This window comes from Mustelus asterias, chromosome 17 (assembly GCF_964213995.1).
Source record: "Mustelus asterias chromosome 17, sMusAst1.hap1.1, whole genome shotgun sequence".
Classification (NCBI taxonomy): domain Eukaryota; kingdom Metazoa; phylum Chordata; class Chondrichthyes; order Carcharhiniformes; family Triakidae; genus Mustelus; species Mustelus asterias.
In genome coordinates, this window is record NC_135817.1 from 49,262,151 (window position 1) to 49,275,156 (window position 13,006).

Below are 13,006 nucleotides of genomic sequence, written 5' to 3' on the forward strand. Positions count from 1 at the left end.
GTACAGAATGTTGCAGTACAGAGGGATCTGGGTGTCCTTGTACACGAAGCATAAAATGTTTGGGCACATGGTGGGCTCTCCCACTTAAGATGGGGATGAGGAGGAATTTCTTCTCTCAGAAAGTCATCAGTCTGTGCAATTCTCTTCCACAGCAGATAGTTGAGGCTGGGTCATTGAATACATTCAAGGCTGCATTAGACAGATTTGTGAGCGACAAGGGAGTTATCAGTGATGGGAGATAGGCAGGAAAGTGGAGTTAAGGTCACAATCCTATTAGCCATGGTTGTGTCAAATGGTGGATCAGGTGTGATGGGCCGAATGGCCTACTCTTGCTTTTATTTCTTATGATCATGTCCGAAAAGTGCTTAGGTTACATCTTCCTATTCATCGCTGCGGTTTGATACAGTTGAGTCGCCTGCTGGTCCATTTTAGAGAGCAGTTATAAGTTAACCACGTTGGTGGGATTGGGGTTGAGTACAGGATAAACCAGGTTAAGGATAGCAGCTTTCCTTCACGGACAATGAACCACTTTGATGAGCAATTAGTGTTATATTCTGTAGCCAGAGCTGGCAGTCATTTGGCACACTGCAGCCTTCCATAAATAACAAGGAGAGAATTGAATTCATTCCCTGGTACCTATGGTGTCTCCTCAGAGCTGCATTTGGGTGGGACCTGGGACCCTTTGAGGAAAGCACATTATAAGCCTCCTTGTATAGACTGAACAGTAATCCAGCAAATCATTCAGAAACACATATCAATTTCCTTCTGCAATGGTGCACGGTTCACAGTAGAACACTTGGGAGGTTTTTTGTAAGCCAACATTATAAGATCAATCTAGATATCAGGGCAATGACATTGACAATTTCTCAACCATCAGGTTTCTTCCTCAGCTGCTCTCAGGTTCATTGCACAGGCAAAATAACATTCACTCTTACCACCCAGGCTGCTTTCACAATGCTCTTTATTGTGGGTTCAACCTCACCTCCAAAATAATGCACCCTTCTCAATAGGGTGACCTGCAGCATAAGTTCTGGGAGCAATGTCAGTAAGTGAAGCAGTTTCTCTCTCCTGGTTAAATTGCAGCAATTTCTTCTCCACAGTCGCAGGCCAGCATTAAAAGTGAACAGTCTATACTAGACCCTGTGGTGCTCCCAGTAAATTATACACTGTGTGTCAAATATTAACATAAATAAACTGGACCAAGCTAGAGTCCCAGGCTGACCCCCGCTGATTATGGCAAATCTGCAGGACATAACAGGCTACAAGGTGAAGGCATGTGAAATCGCCAGCACCAGTACACCCCTCCCTGATGAGCCCAATGCACCCGTTTTGAGCAAGAGGTCAGCGAGAGCATGCCCTCCACCCTGGAAGCCCTGGATGAACTTGTATCTGGGGTCACCATTGCAGATGTCAGAGCAGCTTTCTCAAAGGTCAATCCACGGAAAGCGACTGGCCCGGATAGGGACACGGATGAGCACTCAGATCTTGCGCGGACCAGCTGGCGGGGGTATTCGCAGACATCTTCAACCTCTCTTTACAACAAGCTGAGGTCCCTATCTGCTTCAAGAAGACGACCATCATCCCAGTAAAAAAGAAAAACCAAGCAGCGCGCCTTAATGACCATCATCCGGTGGCTCTGACATCCATCATTATGAAGCGCTTCGAAAGGTTAGTCATGACACGAATCAATTCCAGCCTCCCAGATTGCCTGGATCCACTAAAGTTTGCCTACCGCCGCAACTGGTCCACAGCAGACCCTGGCCCTGCACTCAACCCTGGAACACCTAGATAACAAGGACACCTATGTCAGACTCCTATTTATCGACTACAGCTCAGCCTTCAACACCATAATTCCTACAAAACTCATCTCCAAACTCTGTGGCCTGGGGCTAGGCTTCTAACTCTGCAACTGGATCCTGAACTTCCTAACCCACAGACCACAATCAGTAAGGATAGGCAACAGCACCTCCTCCATGATTATCTTCAACACCAGTGCCCCACAAGGCTGTGTCTTCAGCCCCCTACTATACTCATTATACACCTATGACTGTGTGGCCAAATTCCCCTCCAACTCGATTTTCAAGTCTGCTGATGACACCACTGTAGTGGGTCAGATCTCAAACAATGACGAGACAGAATACAGGAATGAGATAGAGAATCTGGTGAACTGGTGCGGTGACAATAATCTCTCCCTCAATGTCAACAAAACGAAGGAGCTTGTCATCGACTTCAGGAAGCGTAAAGGAGAACATGCCCCTGTCTACATCAATGGGAACAAAGTTGAAATGGTTGCGAGCTTCAGGTTTTTAGGTGTCCAGATTACGAACAACCTGTCCTGGTCCCCCCCCCATGCCGACACTATAGTTAAGAAAGCCCCCCATGCCTCTACTTTCTCAGAAGACTAAGGAAATTTGGTATGTCCACTACGACTCTCACCAACTTTTACAGATGCATCATAAAAAGCGTTCTTTCTGGTTTTATCGCAGCTTGGTATGGCTCCTGCAATAAAATACAAAGGGTTGTAATCGAAGCCCAGCCCATCACTCAAACCAGCCTCCCATCCAAACCAGTCTACACTTGCTACTGCCTCGGAAAAGTAGCCAGCATAATTAAGGACCCCACGCACCCCGGACATTCTGTCTTCCACCTTCTTCCGTCAGGAAGAAGATACAAAAGTCTGAGAACAACTGACTCAAGAACAGCTTCTTCCCTGCTGCCATCAGACTTTTGAATAGACCTACCTCGCATTAAGTTGATCTTTCTCTACATCCTAACTATGACTGTAACACTACATTCTGCACTCTCTCCTTTCCTTCTCTATGTATGGAATGCTTTGACTGTATAGTGCGCAAGAAACAATACTTTTCACTCTACATCAATCCATGTGACAATAATAAATCAAATCAAAATTGCTTTACATTGCAAGGTCATTTGGCACAGCAGGCCTCTACAAGAGGCCTCCCACCATATGTAGGTTAAATTAGTCCCCAAACCTCATCAAGCACAAATATACACTCTACCTTGCCCTAAATGTAGCAGGAATCTAAAATAGTTTCAAGCAGAAGCACACCAAACCACAAATACATCCTTTACAAATGACAGTCAATAGCAAGACTAGGTTTAGGCAGAATGAATACCACAGACTGTGCAAATACCCCAAGCCAAACCCAATGTGGATTCATTCAATCACAGTCAGTCCTATGTACATTACTGGCCCTAAAATGACTGGCAACCATATGAATTAGCATCTGAGATGGTCACCTTTCTGTGGTATTAGCAACCAATGTAAAGTACAGTCATAGTTATGTAAGAAACACAATAGTTTATGCACAGAAAAATCCTGCATGCAGTAAATGATTTAAACATTGGTCAGGATGGAAAGAGGGTACCCCTCTGCGGTTATTAAAAAACATGGGATAATTTACATCAGCCTATAACTTGAACCTTGATTTAACACCTAACCTGAAAGAGTGCAGCATGCTCCTAGTATCTAAGAAGCAGATGTTTAACGTCTCATGGTCGTCCAACAATATAGTTCTCCCTCACGACTGTAATGGATTGTCAGTCTAGATTAGGTGCTCAAATCCCTGGATTGAGAGTGTATCACCTACTATTTGCATGTTCCTAAAACAACGGACCTCAGAACATCTGAACACGCATATGAAATAGGAGAGGTAGGACATTTCCCCCCACCCCCCGCCTCGCTCTGCTATTTGATAGGATTATGATTGATCTGTTTGAGTTTCAAGTTCTACATTCCCATCTACCCCCACCAACCTTTGATTCCCTTGCCTAACAAGAATCTATTGACTACTACCTTAAAAATATTCAATGATCTGGCTTCCACCTCCTTCTGAGGCAGAGAGGTCCAAAGTTGCATTACCCTCTGAGAGAAAAAAATCTCCTCATCCCAGTCCTTAAAGGGTGACCACTAATTTTAAAACAATGGCCCCCGGTTCTGGATTCACCAACATGAGGAAACATCCTTTCCACGTTGCAGGGTCAATTCATTCCTTTGAATAGACGAAGACGGCACTGTTACAGAGTTTAAATGAATTTCTTTTATTGAACAGAAATCATTACAAAAATGAAAAGAAAGAGGAAAGAGAGAGGCTGGGTTTTTCTGCCAACCGCCTGTACTGATCTTGAATACAGAACTCAATAAGAAAGCTGAACTGAACTGCAAACACAAAGCTGAAACTACAATACATGTCATTCATTATCTTTGTTATTGAAATTGTTTTGCACATGCTGTCTCTAACTTGGAGAAACAGGCCTTGCAGATGTTGTTTATGAAAAACTTTGTTTGGCTTATGAAAAGCCTGTTTTGCTGGCATTGTACTTTTCAAAAATGCAGTCAATTTCTAGCTAATCCAGCATGCCTTCTGAGTTTTAAAATAGAGTCAAATGTTAGTTAATTTTTTAAGCTTAGCATTTAAATGTAATTGCATAGGCAGAAGTATCTTAAAATGAAGTCTTAGCATAAATGAAGCAAACCATACACAGGATCCCTCAACACACGTCCACCTTGCCAAGACCATTCAGGATCTTATATACTTCAATCAAGTCACTCCTCACTCTTCTAAACTCCACTGGAAACAAACCCAGTCTGACCAACCTATCCTCATAAGATAATCTGCTCATTCCAGGTATCGTAAACCTCCTCTGAACCACCTCTAATGCATTTACATCTCTTCTTACTAAGGAGACCAAAGTGTACACAGTATTCAAGATGCGGTCTTGCCAATGCCTTATATAACTAAAGCAAAACATCCTGACTTTTATATCAATTTCACTTGTAATAAAGGTTAGCATTCCATTAGCCTTCTTGATTACATGATGTACCTGCAGATTAACATTTTGTGACTCATGCACAAGAACGCCTGGATCCCTCTGCACCTCAGAATTCTGTAGCTGTTCTCAATTTAAATAAAACTCTGCTTTTTATTCTTCCTGCCAAAGTGAACTACTTCACATTTTCCCACATAATATTCCACCTGCCAGACTTTTGCCCACTCTCACAACCTATCTATATCTGTCTGCAACCTCCTTATATCCACTTCACAACATACTTTCCTGACTATCTTTATGTTCCAATTTTCCATCTTCCAATTTAGCTGCCATGCCTTCACTCCCCTCATCCAAGTCAGCGATATAAATTGTAAAAATTTGAGGCTCCAACACAAAGCCCTGCAGGACTCCACTTGTCACATCTTTCGATCGGATAAAGACCATTTATGACGCTCTGTTTTCTTGCCAGTCGGCCAATCTACTATTCAGGCTACTGTGTTATCCCCTGCCATGAGCTTTTATTTTCAGCAAAAACCTTTGATGTGGCTCCTTATCAAATGCCCTCTGGAAATCCAAGTACAGTACATCTCCAGGCTCCCCTATACCCACAGCGCATGTTACTCCTTTAAAGAACTGTAACAAATTGGTTAAACATGATTTTCCTTTCATTAAACTATGCTGTCTCTTCCTGATTACTTTGAGTTTCCCCAAGTGCCCAGCTGTAACGTCTTTCATGATCGATTCTAACACCTTCCCCAAGACAGACATCAATACTAACTGACCCTACCGTTTTCTGCCTCCCTCTCTTCTTGAATACAGGGGTTACATTTGTCAATTTCCTGCCTGATGGAACATTTCCAGAATCTAAGGCATCTCCTCATCAGCAACCTCTTTTAAGACCCTAGGGTGAAGTCCATCAGGACCCGGAGACTTGTCAGCCTGCAGCTCCATCATTTTGCTCAGTCCTGCTTCTCTTGTGATTGTAATTTCACCAAGTTCCTCTCTCCCCTTCACCTCCCGATTTACAAATATTACTGGAATTTATGTTTCTTCTTTTGTCCCCCTCAGAGAACAGAGGCAAAACGTTTTATTCCATAACCAATCACCAGAGCTTACTGACCACCCCTCTGCTATCATGATAAATCCAATATTCGTCTGTTGAAGAAACAATGAGTCTGAAGCCAGTCTGTACTTTAAGACAGGATTATTCCCAAACCTGCAGAGTGAAGACACAGGACGGGGTCCTCCGGCCTCCATACAGTGTGTTTCTCGCGGTGGGGGGCAATGTACCATTGACCAGCGACAGTGGATCTTCTGGTCCTGCTGCTGTCAATGGATTTCGCAGTGACTTCACCCACCCACCACTAGGAAACCTGTGGGAGAGGTGCACCGTCAGCGGGACTGGAAGACTCCACCGGTGTGAACAGCCAGAACATTCCGGCCTGTATTTTCCCATCCCTCTGCAGTGGATGGAGATTTGGCTGGGTGCCAAATTCTGTCACTTCGCTGCAGCGGGAGCGTGCCATGAACAGCCTGTAAAATCACGCCCACAGACTCTTCCAGTTCTTGTTATGTCGAATGTAAACATCTTTTTATACACTTGTAACAAAGCCCTAATCCTTCCCCAGTTGGGGACAGCGACTCCTAATTATCAACTTAAAGCATTAACACATTAACACATGCAAACTTTATTAGTGGGAGGCGATGACCTAGTGGTATTATCACTAGACTATTCATCTAGAAACTCAGCTAATGTTCTGGGGACCCGGGTTCAAATCCCGCCATGGCAGATGGTGGAATTTGAATTCAATACAAAAAAATCTGGAATTAAGAATCTACTGATGACCATGAAATCATTGTCGATTGTTGGAAAAACGCATCTGGTTCACTAATGTCCTTTAGGAAAGGAAATCTGCCGTCCTTACCTGGTCTGGCCTACATGTGACTCATGATGTGGAGATGCCGGCGTTGGACTGGGGTAAACAGATTAAGAAGTTTAATAACACCAGGTTAAAGTCCAACAGGTTTACAAGCTTGTGTGGCTTTTGCTACCAAACCTGTTGGACTTTAACCTAGTGTTGTTAAACTTCTTACTACATGTGACTCCACAGCCACAGCAATGTGGTTGACCCTCAACTGCCCTCCAAGAGCAACTAGGGATGGGCAATAAATGCTGGCCAGCCAGCGACCCCCATGTCCCACGAAAGAATTTTTAAAAACTTCGTTAGAATCCACTATTTCAGGTAGCATTTGCTGAATATTTGGAATGTACACCCCAGGGAGGAAATTGAGGCTGATAATATCAGTCAGTCATTTTAAAGAGAAACTGAAGATTTATTCAACAAGAAAAGGAAGTGAGTGGTTACAGGTGAAACTGTGTATGCTCCTTTTGAAATCTGGATGGAATGAAATTATCCTTTTCAGATCTGTACATTCAGGAATTGCCCAGAAACCAGCACTTGGAGGATGCAGAAGTATTTTGGCAAACTGACTGCCTTTCACTAATTTTAACTCTCTGGTTGATAGGCAAGGAGTGCAGGAGCAGTTAAAATTAAACTGCTCCATTTCATGTTGAGTCCCCATTTTAACTTGATTAGGGGAGGCTGGACTCTGGTGTAGGATGACGCAAGCTGCTGTCCTGAGTTCAGCTTGTACAGACTGAATTTGATCCCGTTTGTTTCATATCTGAGTGTGTTATTTATCACTTTATTTAATAGGCCTAACTGTATCTGCAGTAGTAAAAGACTCACAAAAAGCACCAAGTGCCACTCACAAATAGAAAGTAATTGCCCAAGCCTAAATATATTGCACTTATTTACAATACAGCCTTCCTTATTTTTTACCAAATAGGATTGGGTATTTGAGTAGGTTGGAATGGATCTTGTGCTATGATCATCAATTACTTTCCAAGTTCAATTGAATATTTATAACTGGCTATTTTTTCATAGTCTTTACACTTGGCTGGCTAAATCCATAAGTACTTTAAACTCAATTATAAACATAGAATTCTTAGTAAAAGCTAGAAAGAAAATTTTTAAAATATACTATTTCAATAAATATGCCAACATCGTAGGTGCCACCTTCAGACCCAAAATAGATGAGTGAACACTCCATATTGGAAAGACCTTGGAACAAGGCAAAAAACCCTCCAAAGCATCAGGTTTGCTGTTTCCACAGAACCCATTCGTTCTATTATCCATCTAACTCTTCATCTAACTATGATGTCCCATTGTATAGCTCATGGTAAGTTCGATGATATACCTTTATAAGATGGCAGCAGTATACCATGGCCAGAATTCTCCAACCTCACCAGCGACTGGGATTCTCCAGTCCCTTTGCTGTGAATGGAGATTTGGCCAAGCGCCAAATTCTCTGTTCTCGCTGGCACTGGCAGCGGAGAATTCCGGCCCATAACTGCACCAAAATCTAAATTATAGACTGTGGTCACGCAGTTTGATCCAGGACCTTTGAAGCTCAGAAGCAACCAGCATTTTAAGTTTATTTTGCATCTGTAACAACATCTGGCATCTCACCTCCATATTGGAAGATCTATATTGGCAAATACAGTAAATCGGATGATGCAGCGTTTCATGTGGATAGAAGCATTATTTGCAGCAAAATGGATCAACTCAAACCCTAACATTTTCTTACCTGTCTGTAGTACACTAGACGCTCAACCTCATTCACTTTGTAGGTCTCCATGCCCAACTCCTTTGACAGGCGTAGGATTCGGTTTTGAGTTGGGCCCACGTAAGCTCCACCCAGGTCCACATACTTTACATTGTTATTCTGGCAAAAAAATATAAAAAAGTAATGCAATTAAAATTCTGCTGAAGATACAATTAATAATCCCATGAGCATTGCACTGCTGCATAGGCTGTCATAATTTGTAAGCCTTTCAGGCAGTGTGAGCTGTGCATGTAATTACAATTACCATGTAACAACCCGCAAGTGCATGAAGTGAACACATTCAGCAGCAACCTAACCTGGTTACAGCTACACTTACTACTTTGGTTCTCGAAGAATACGCAGAATTAGGATGTTTGGGACTGTAAGAGTTAACATGGGATTGGGGAAAGAGTACCACTCACATGATGATGTAGAGGAGTGTAGTGTAGAGTGTAGTGGTGAGTCTATTAAAAGTTGGCATAAAAACAGCACTGAATCCTGTATATATGCATCAGTTATGTGTTATTAATAAACAATTATTGTTTGACCATATAAGCTTCTAGACGTTTTCAAGAGACAACATATGATGGTCTATGGTGGCAGCAGGAGAAAGACCCCAAAATTCCTAAGAATGAAGAAGTAAAGAAATTGCTGTCTGGCCTAAATTGAAGATCCCAAATACACAACTGGCAATTACAAGCACGGAGGCTGAAGGGCAGAGGAAAGATCCACTCTGCAGTGTAAACAGGCTCGACCTACATGTGTGGAGGTCCATTACAACACCTGATCAAAAGCAGAGTCAATGGACCTAGCTGTAGCGCAAAAGGGTGAGCAAACTCCAAAGAATGCTGGAAATGAGCTTTTAAATGTAGAGCAATAATCTGGCAGCGCCGGCAGACCGATTGTTTTAAGGAGCGGAGTTTGAAGAACGCTGCTAAATTTTGACAACTATGTTTGAATTAAACAAAAGATGCTAAAGAGAAATCAAAATAGAAAAAAAAATTGATTCTCCAGGCTTAGGAAAGCAACTGGCTGGGCCAAACCTATATATTCACTGTAATTTAAAACGTCTCTATAATTGCAATGTGAGCCCACCAAATCTCGACAATGGCGAGAAGAAATAAAACGATTACTGTGGTGCCATTTAAAATTAAAGCTGTATTTCCCTGGCTGAAACCACGGATGGTAAATCAACATCTTCAGACCAATTAAGGTAGATCGACGAGTCAGACCAGGCGCAAAATTGGGCATTATGGAGAAGATTTTTAAGATATACAATAGCATCAAACTTGAATGAGAAAATTAAGGTGGAAAAAGTGAATACGCCATTATATTCAGTCGGTCCAACAGCCAAAAGCATAATTGACAGGAAAGGTATAAATGTGTCTTCTGCTAATCTTGAAGAGGTCATGGAGTCCTTTGGCATCTACTTTAACCGAAGAACCAATAACATTTTGGAGCGAGCAAAATTGAACAAGCACGTGAATATATGTTAATTATTAAATATTTTGGGGGGAAATTGTTATTCTATAAAGAAGGCCATCTGTGTGCACATATATATCTGTGAAAATTATTTCCTTAAGCTGAGAAAACATTAATGGAGACTTTTTATCTGGAAGAGTTGAGGGAAAGGGACTAAAGGTCCCTTGGTGAATGCAATTGTGAGTAGACTTTCCTGGTCAAGTGGTTTATATGTAAATAGACTAAGTTTAGACAATGGAATTGTAAGGTTAGAAACAATATTTAAGGAGAGATGTTGAGAGCTTAGAAATTGGCTATGTGAGGAAGACCTGTGTCTTGTTTTTATGATGCAGGATGACTGACACCATTACTTTAAACTAACTTTCTTAATAATAGAACAGGAACACACAACTGTAAGACATCTATAGCCTTGTTACAACCTACACTTAGATGTGCTATCTGACCTTTGACTCCCAAGTCGGGTGATCCTATGAAGTACAACCTTCACTTAAATGTGCCATTTGACCTTTGCCCCACAGGCCAAGTGGTCCAATGAAGCACAGAGTGTACCTTACTGTATCTAATACAGGAATCCATTACCACAATCACCCTACTATCAGGACATTTCCCTTTTTCTTTCAAACAAATAAAAACTTCAGATTTTAAAATAGACTACAAGTGTAGTCCACTCAAGTTCACAAAGTCTGTTCTCAATTCTTTCATACTTTGTTTTGTTCAATCTGTCTGTTTTTACAATTCGTCTACTGGATGTTCTGAATGGTCATGATGTGGAGATGCTGGCGTTGGACTGGGGTAAACACAGTAAGAAGTTTAACAACACCAGGTTAAAGTCCAACAGGTTTATTTGGTAGCAAAAGCCACACAAGCTTTCGGAGCTTGGGGCTCCGAAAGCTTGTGTGGCTTTTGCTACCAAATAAACCTGTTGAACTTTAACCTGGTGTTGTTAAACTTCTTACTGTTCTGAATGGTGACAAAGGTGATTTTGAGGACAAGGGACCTTTCACTCCTACTCCTTCGACAGTTTTCAGGATTCTCAGGCTTTGTCTGGTTATCTATTGCTTCACTGGTGGATTCTGGTTCTTGATCTTCAACTACACGCTCTGGCTCAGAACAGGGTCATGTTTCATTTGTTCTCTGTAGGAATCTCCGATTTCTCCTGTACTGTTGTCCATTTGGAGTCCGTACAATGTAAGACCTTGGCACTCCTGTGATTCCTGTAACAACAGCAGGATTCCAGATCCCTTCGTGCTGAATCCTCTCTGTCTCTCCCATGTTCAGCTCAGACCGAGGTTGGGCTCCTCGATCATAGAACTGCTTCTGCAGTTTGAGCAGTTGCTGTAGGTTGTAGCTCACTGACTGTGGAAATAGCAATTGGAAACTTTCTTAGTCTTCTCCCCATCTGGAGTTGCGCAGGAGATGATCCTCCTTTAATGGAGTATTCCTGAAATGCAGCAGAGCCGGGGGGGGGGGGGGGGGGGGGGGTCTCTTCCATCCGCCTTCCCCTTCTTCAGCAAGGTTTTAATATCATTCCACCATTCCGTTGGATTGTGGATATTTGGGACTCGATGCAGTGTGGCAAAACTCCCAGTCCTGTGCAAATTTGTGAAACTCCATGCCTGAGAATTGTGGACGGTTGTCTGAGATGAGCACTTCAGGTATACCATGGCGAGCAAAAACTGATTGAAGAATTATTTATTACAGTGATGTTCTTACTGTCCTTTCTTCACGGCACAGACTCAAAACTTTTGAGAATTAATCTACTGCTAGTAGGTACTGTTGTCAAATGTGAACACGTCCACACCAGATTTCTGCCAGTGCCTCTCTGGAAGACTGTGTGGTTGAAGTGGTTCTTTTTGTTGTGACTTACTGTACTTTTGGCACACTGCACATACATTCACCATTTCCCCAAATTGTGCTCCCATTCCAGGCCCATACATTACATCTCCAGCTCTCCTCCTGCGTGTTTCTATGCCGAGGTGACTTTCATGTATGTGTTGCAGCATTTCTTTCCTCAGTGTTGCAGCAATTATTATTCTTTCTTGCTTGAAGAGAATTCCCTCTGTTTTATGAAATTCCTCAGCGAAGCTCCAGTTGTCTTGTGCAGCAGAAGGGGCTCCGCTGCGATGTGTGGGCCAGCCGGTTTGCACAGTTCTCTCTGGGCGGCATTGTTTTCAGTCGGTTCCCTGATCTCATCCAGTTTGGTTACAGATGCAGGTAAGTTCTTTGTCAGCATGTGAAGCCGCGCTTCTGTTTCTTTGTGTTCTTCTTCAGTGATGGGTAGGTATGGACGTGACAGTGGGGGCGACTCCCCGACCTTGCCACACCTGGCATAGATTGCGCCGGTCCCAGGGAATAACATGAGGGCTTAAAAATCTGCTTCGCGCCCGACGCCAAACAGTTTGCAATTGTCCCAGCCTCTTTCTAATGCTGCGAACCAGATCACACCTAGAAAGGGAGTGAGGCTGATTAGCATATTTAAAGAAACATTTAAATATCTATAGCCCATTTGACATCTAGTGCACAGGATACTCCGGCCATCGGGCATGGCGCGAGAACGGCGAGAATCACTAATGGTCTCCACCAGCTGAGGAGGCCTGGCGCGATGACCATGCTGGGATTTGGAGGCCATGGAAGCCCCCAGGTGGTCATGGGCATGGCTGGGCAGTGCCCAGAGCACTGCCCACCTGACACCCTAGGGGATGGGGCTGGAGGGGGGCATGTTGAGGGTCAGGCAGGGGGACCCATCGGAAGGGCCCTGTTGCCCCGATGCCGGTGACCCATGTCGGGTAGGGGGTGGGAGAATGTGCCATTGTTGAGGCGGGTGCACAGTGCGATAATGGCTCCCTTGCCAAATGGCGCCCGAGCGCTCTGAAGCCAGGCTCACCAGCGTGTTTAGACACCTACTGGCGTGGAACTCCCAACTCTCCAAAAAAGTGACTGAGTGTGGGAGGGTTGAGTTGTGGAATGCACCTGAGAGACCGGCACAGATCACTCCATTATTCTTGCCATTATGACACTTAGTCATTTTTTGGCAGAATTCTGCCCATAGTGTCTGCAAAGTACA

At 43.3% G+C, this 13,006-nt stretch overlaps 1 protein-coding gene across 1 annotated transcript in view; it reads right to left on the bottom strand.

Annotated features, from left to right (window-relative positions):
- Nucleotides 1-13,006, bottom strand: part of mao (monoamine oxidase) — a 155,252-nt gene that overhangs the window by 82,465 nt on the left and 59,781 nt on the right. The window contains exon 3 of the mRNA XM_078232614.1: nucleotides 8,443-8,580. Coding sequence (XP_078088740.1) covers nucleotides 8,443-8,580 — 138 coding nt within the window. The remainder of the gene's footprint in view (nucleotides 1-8,442; nucleotides 8,581-13,006) is intronic.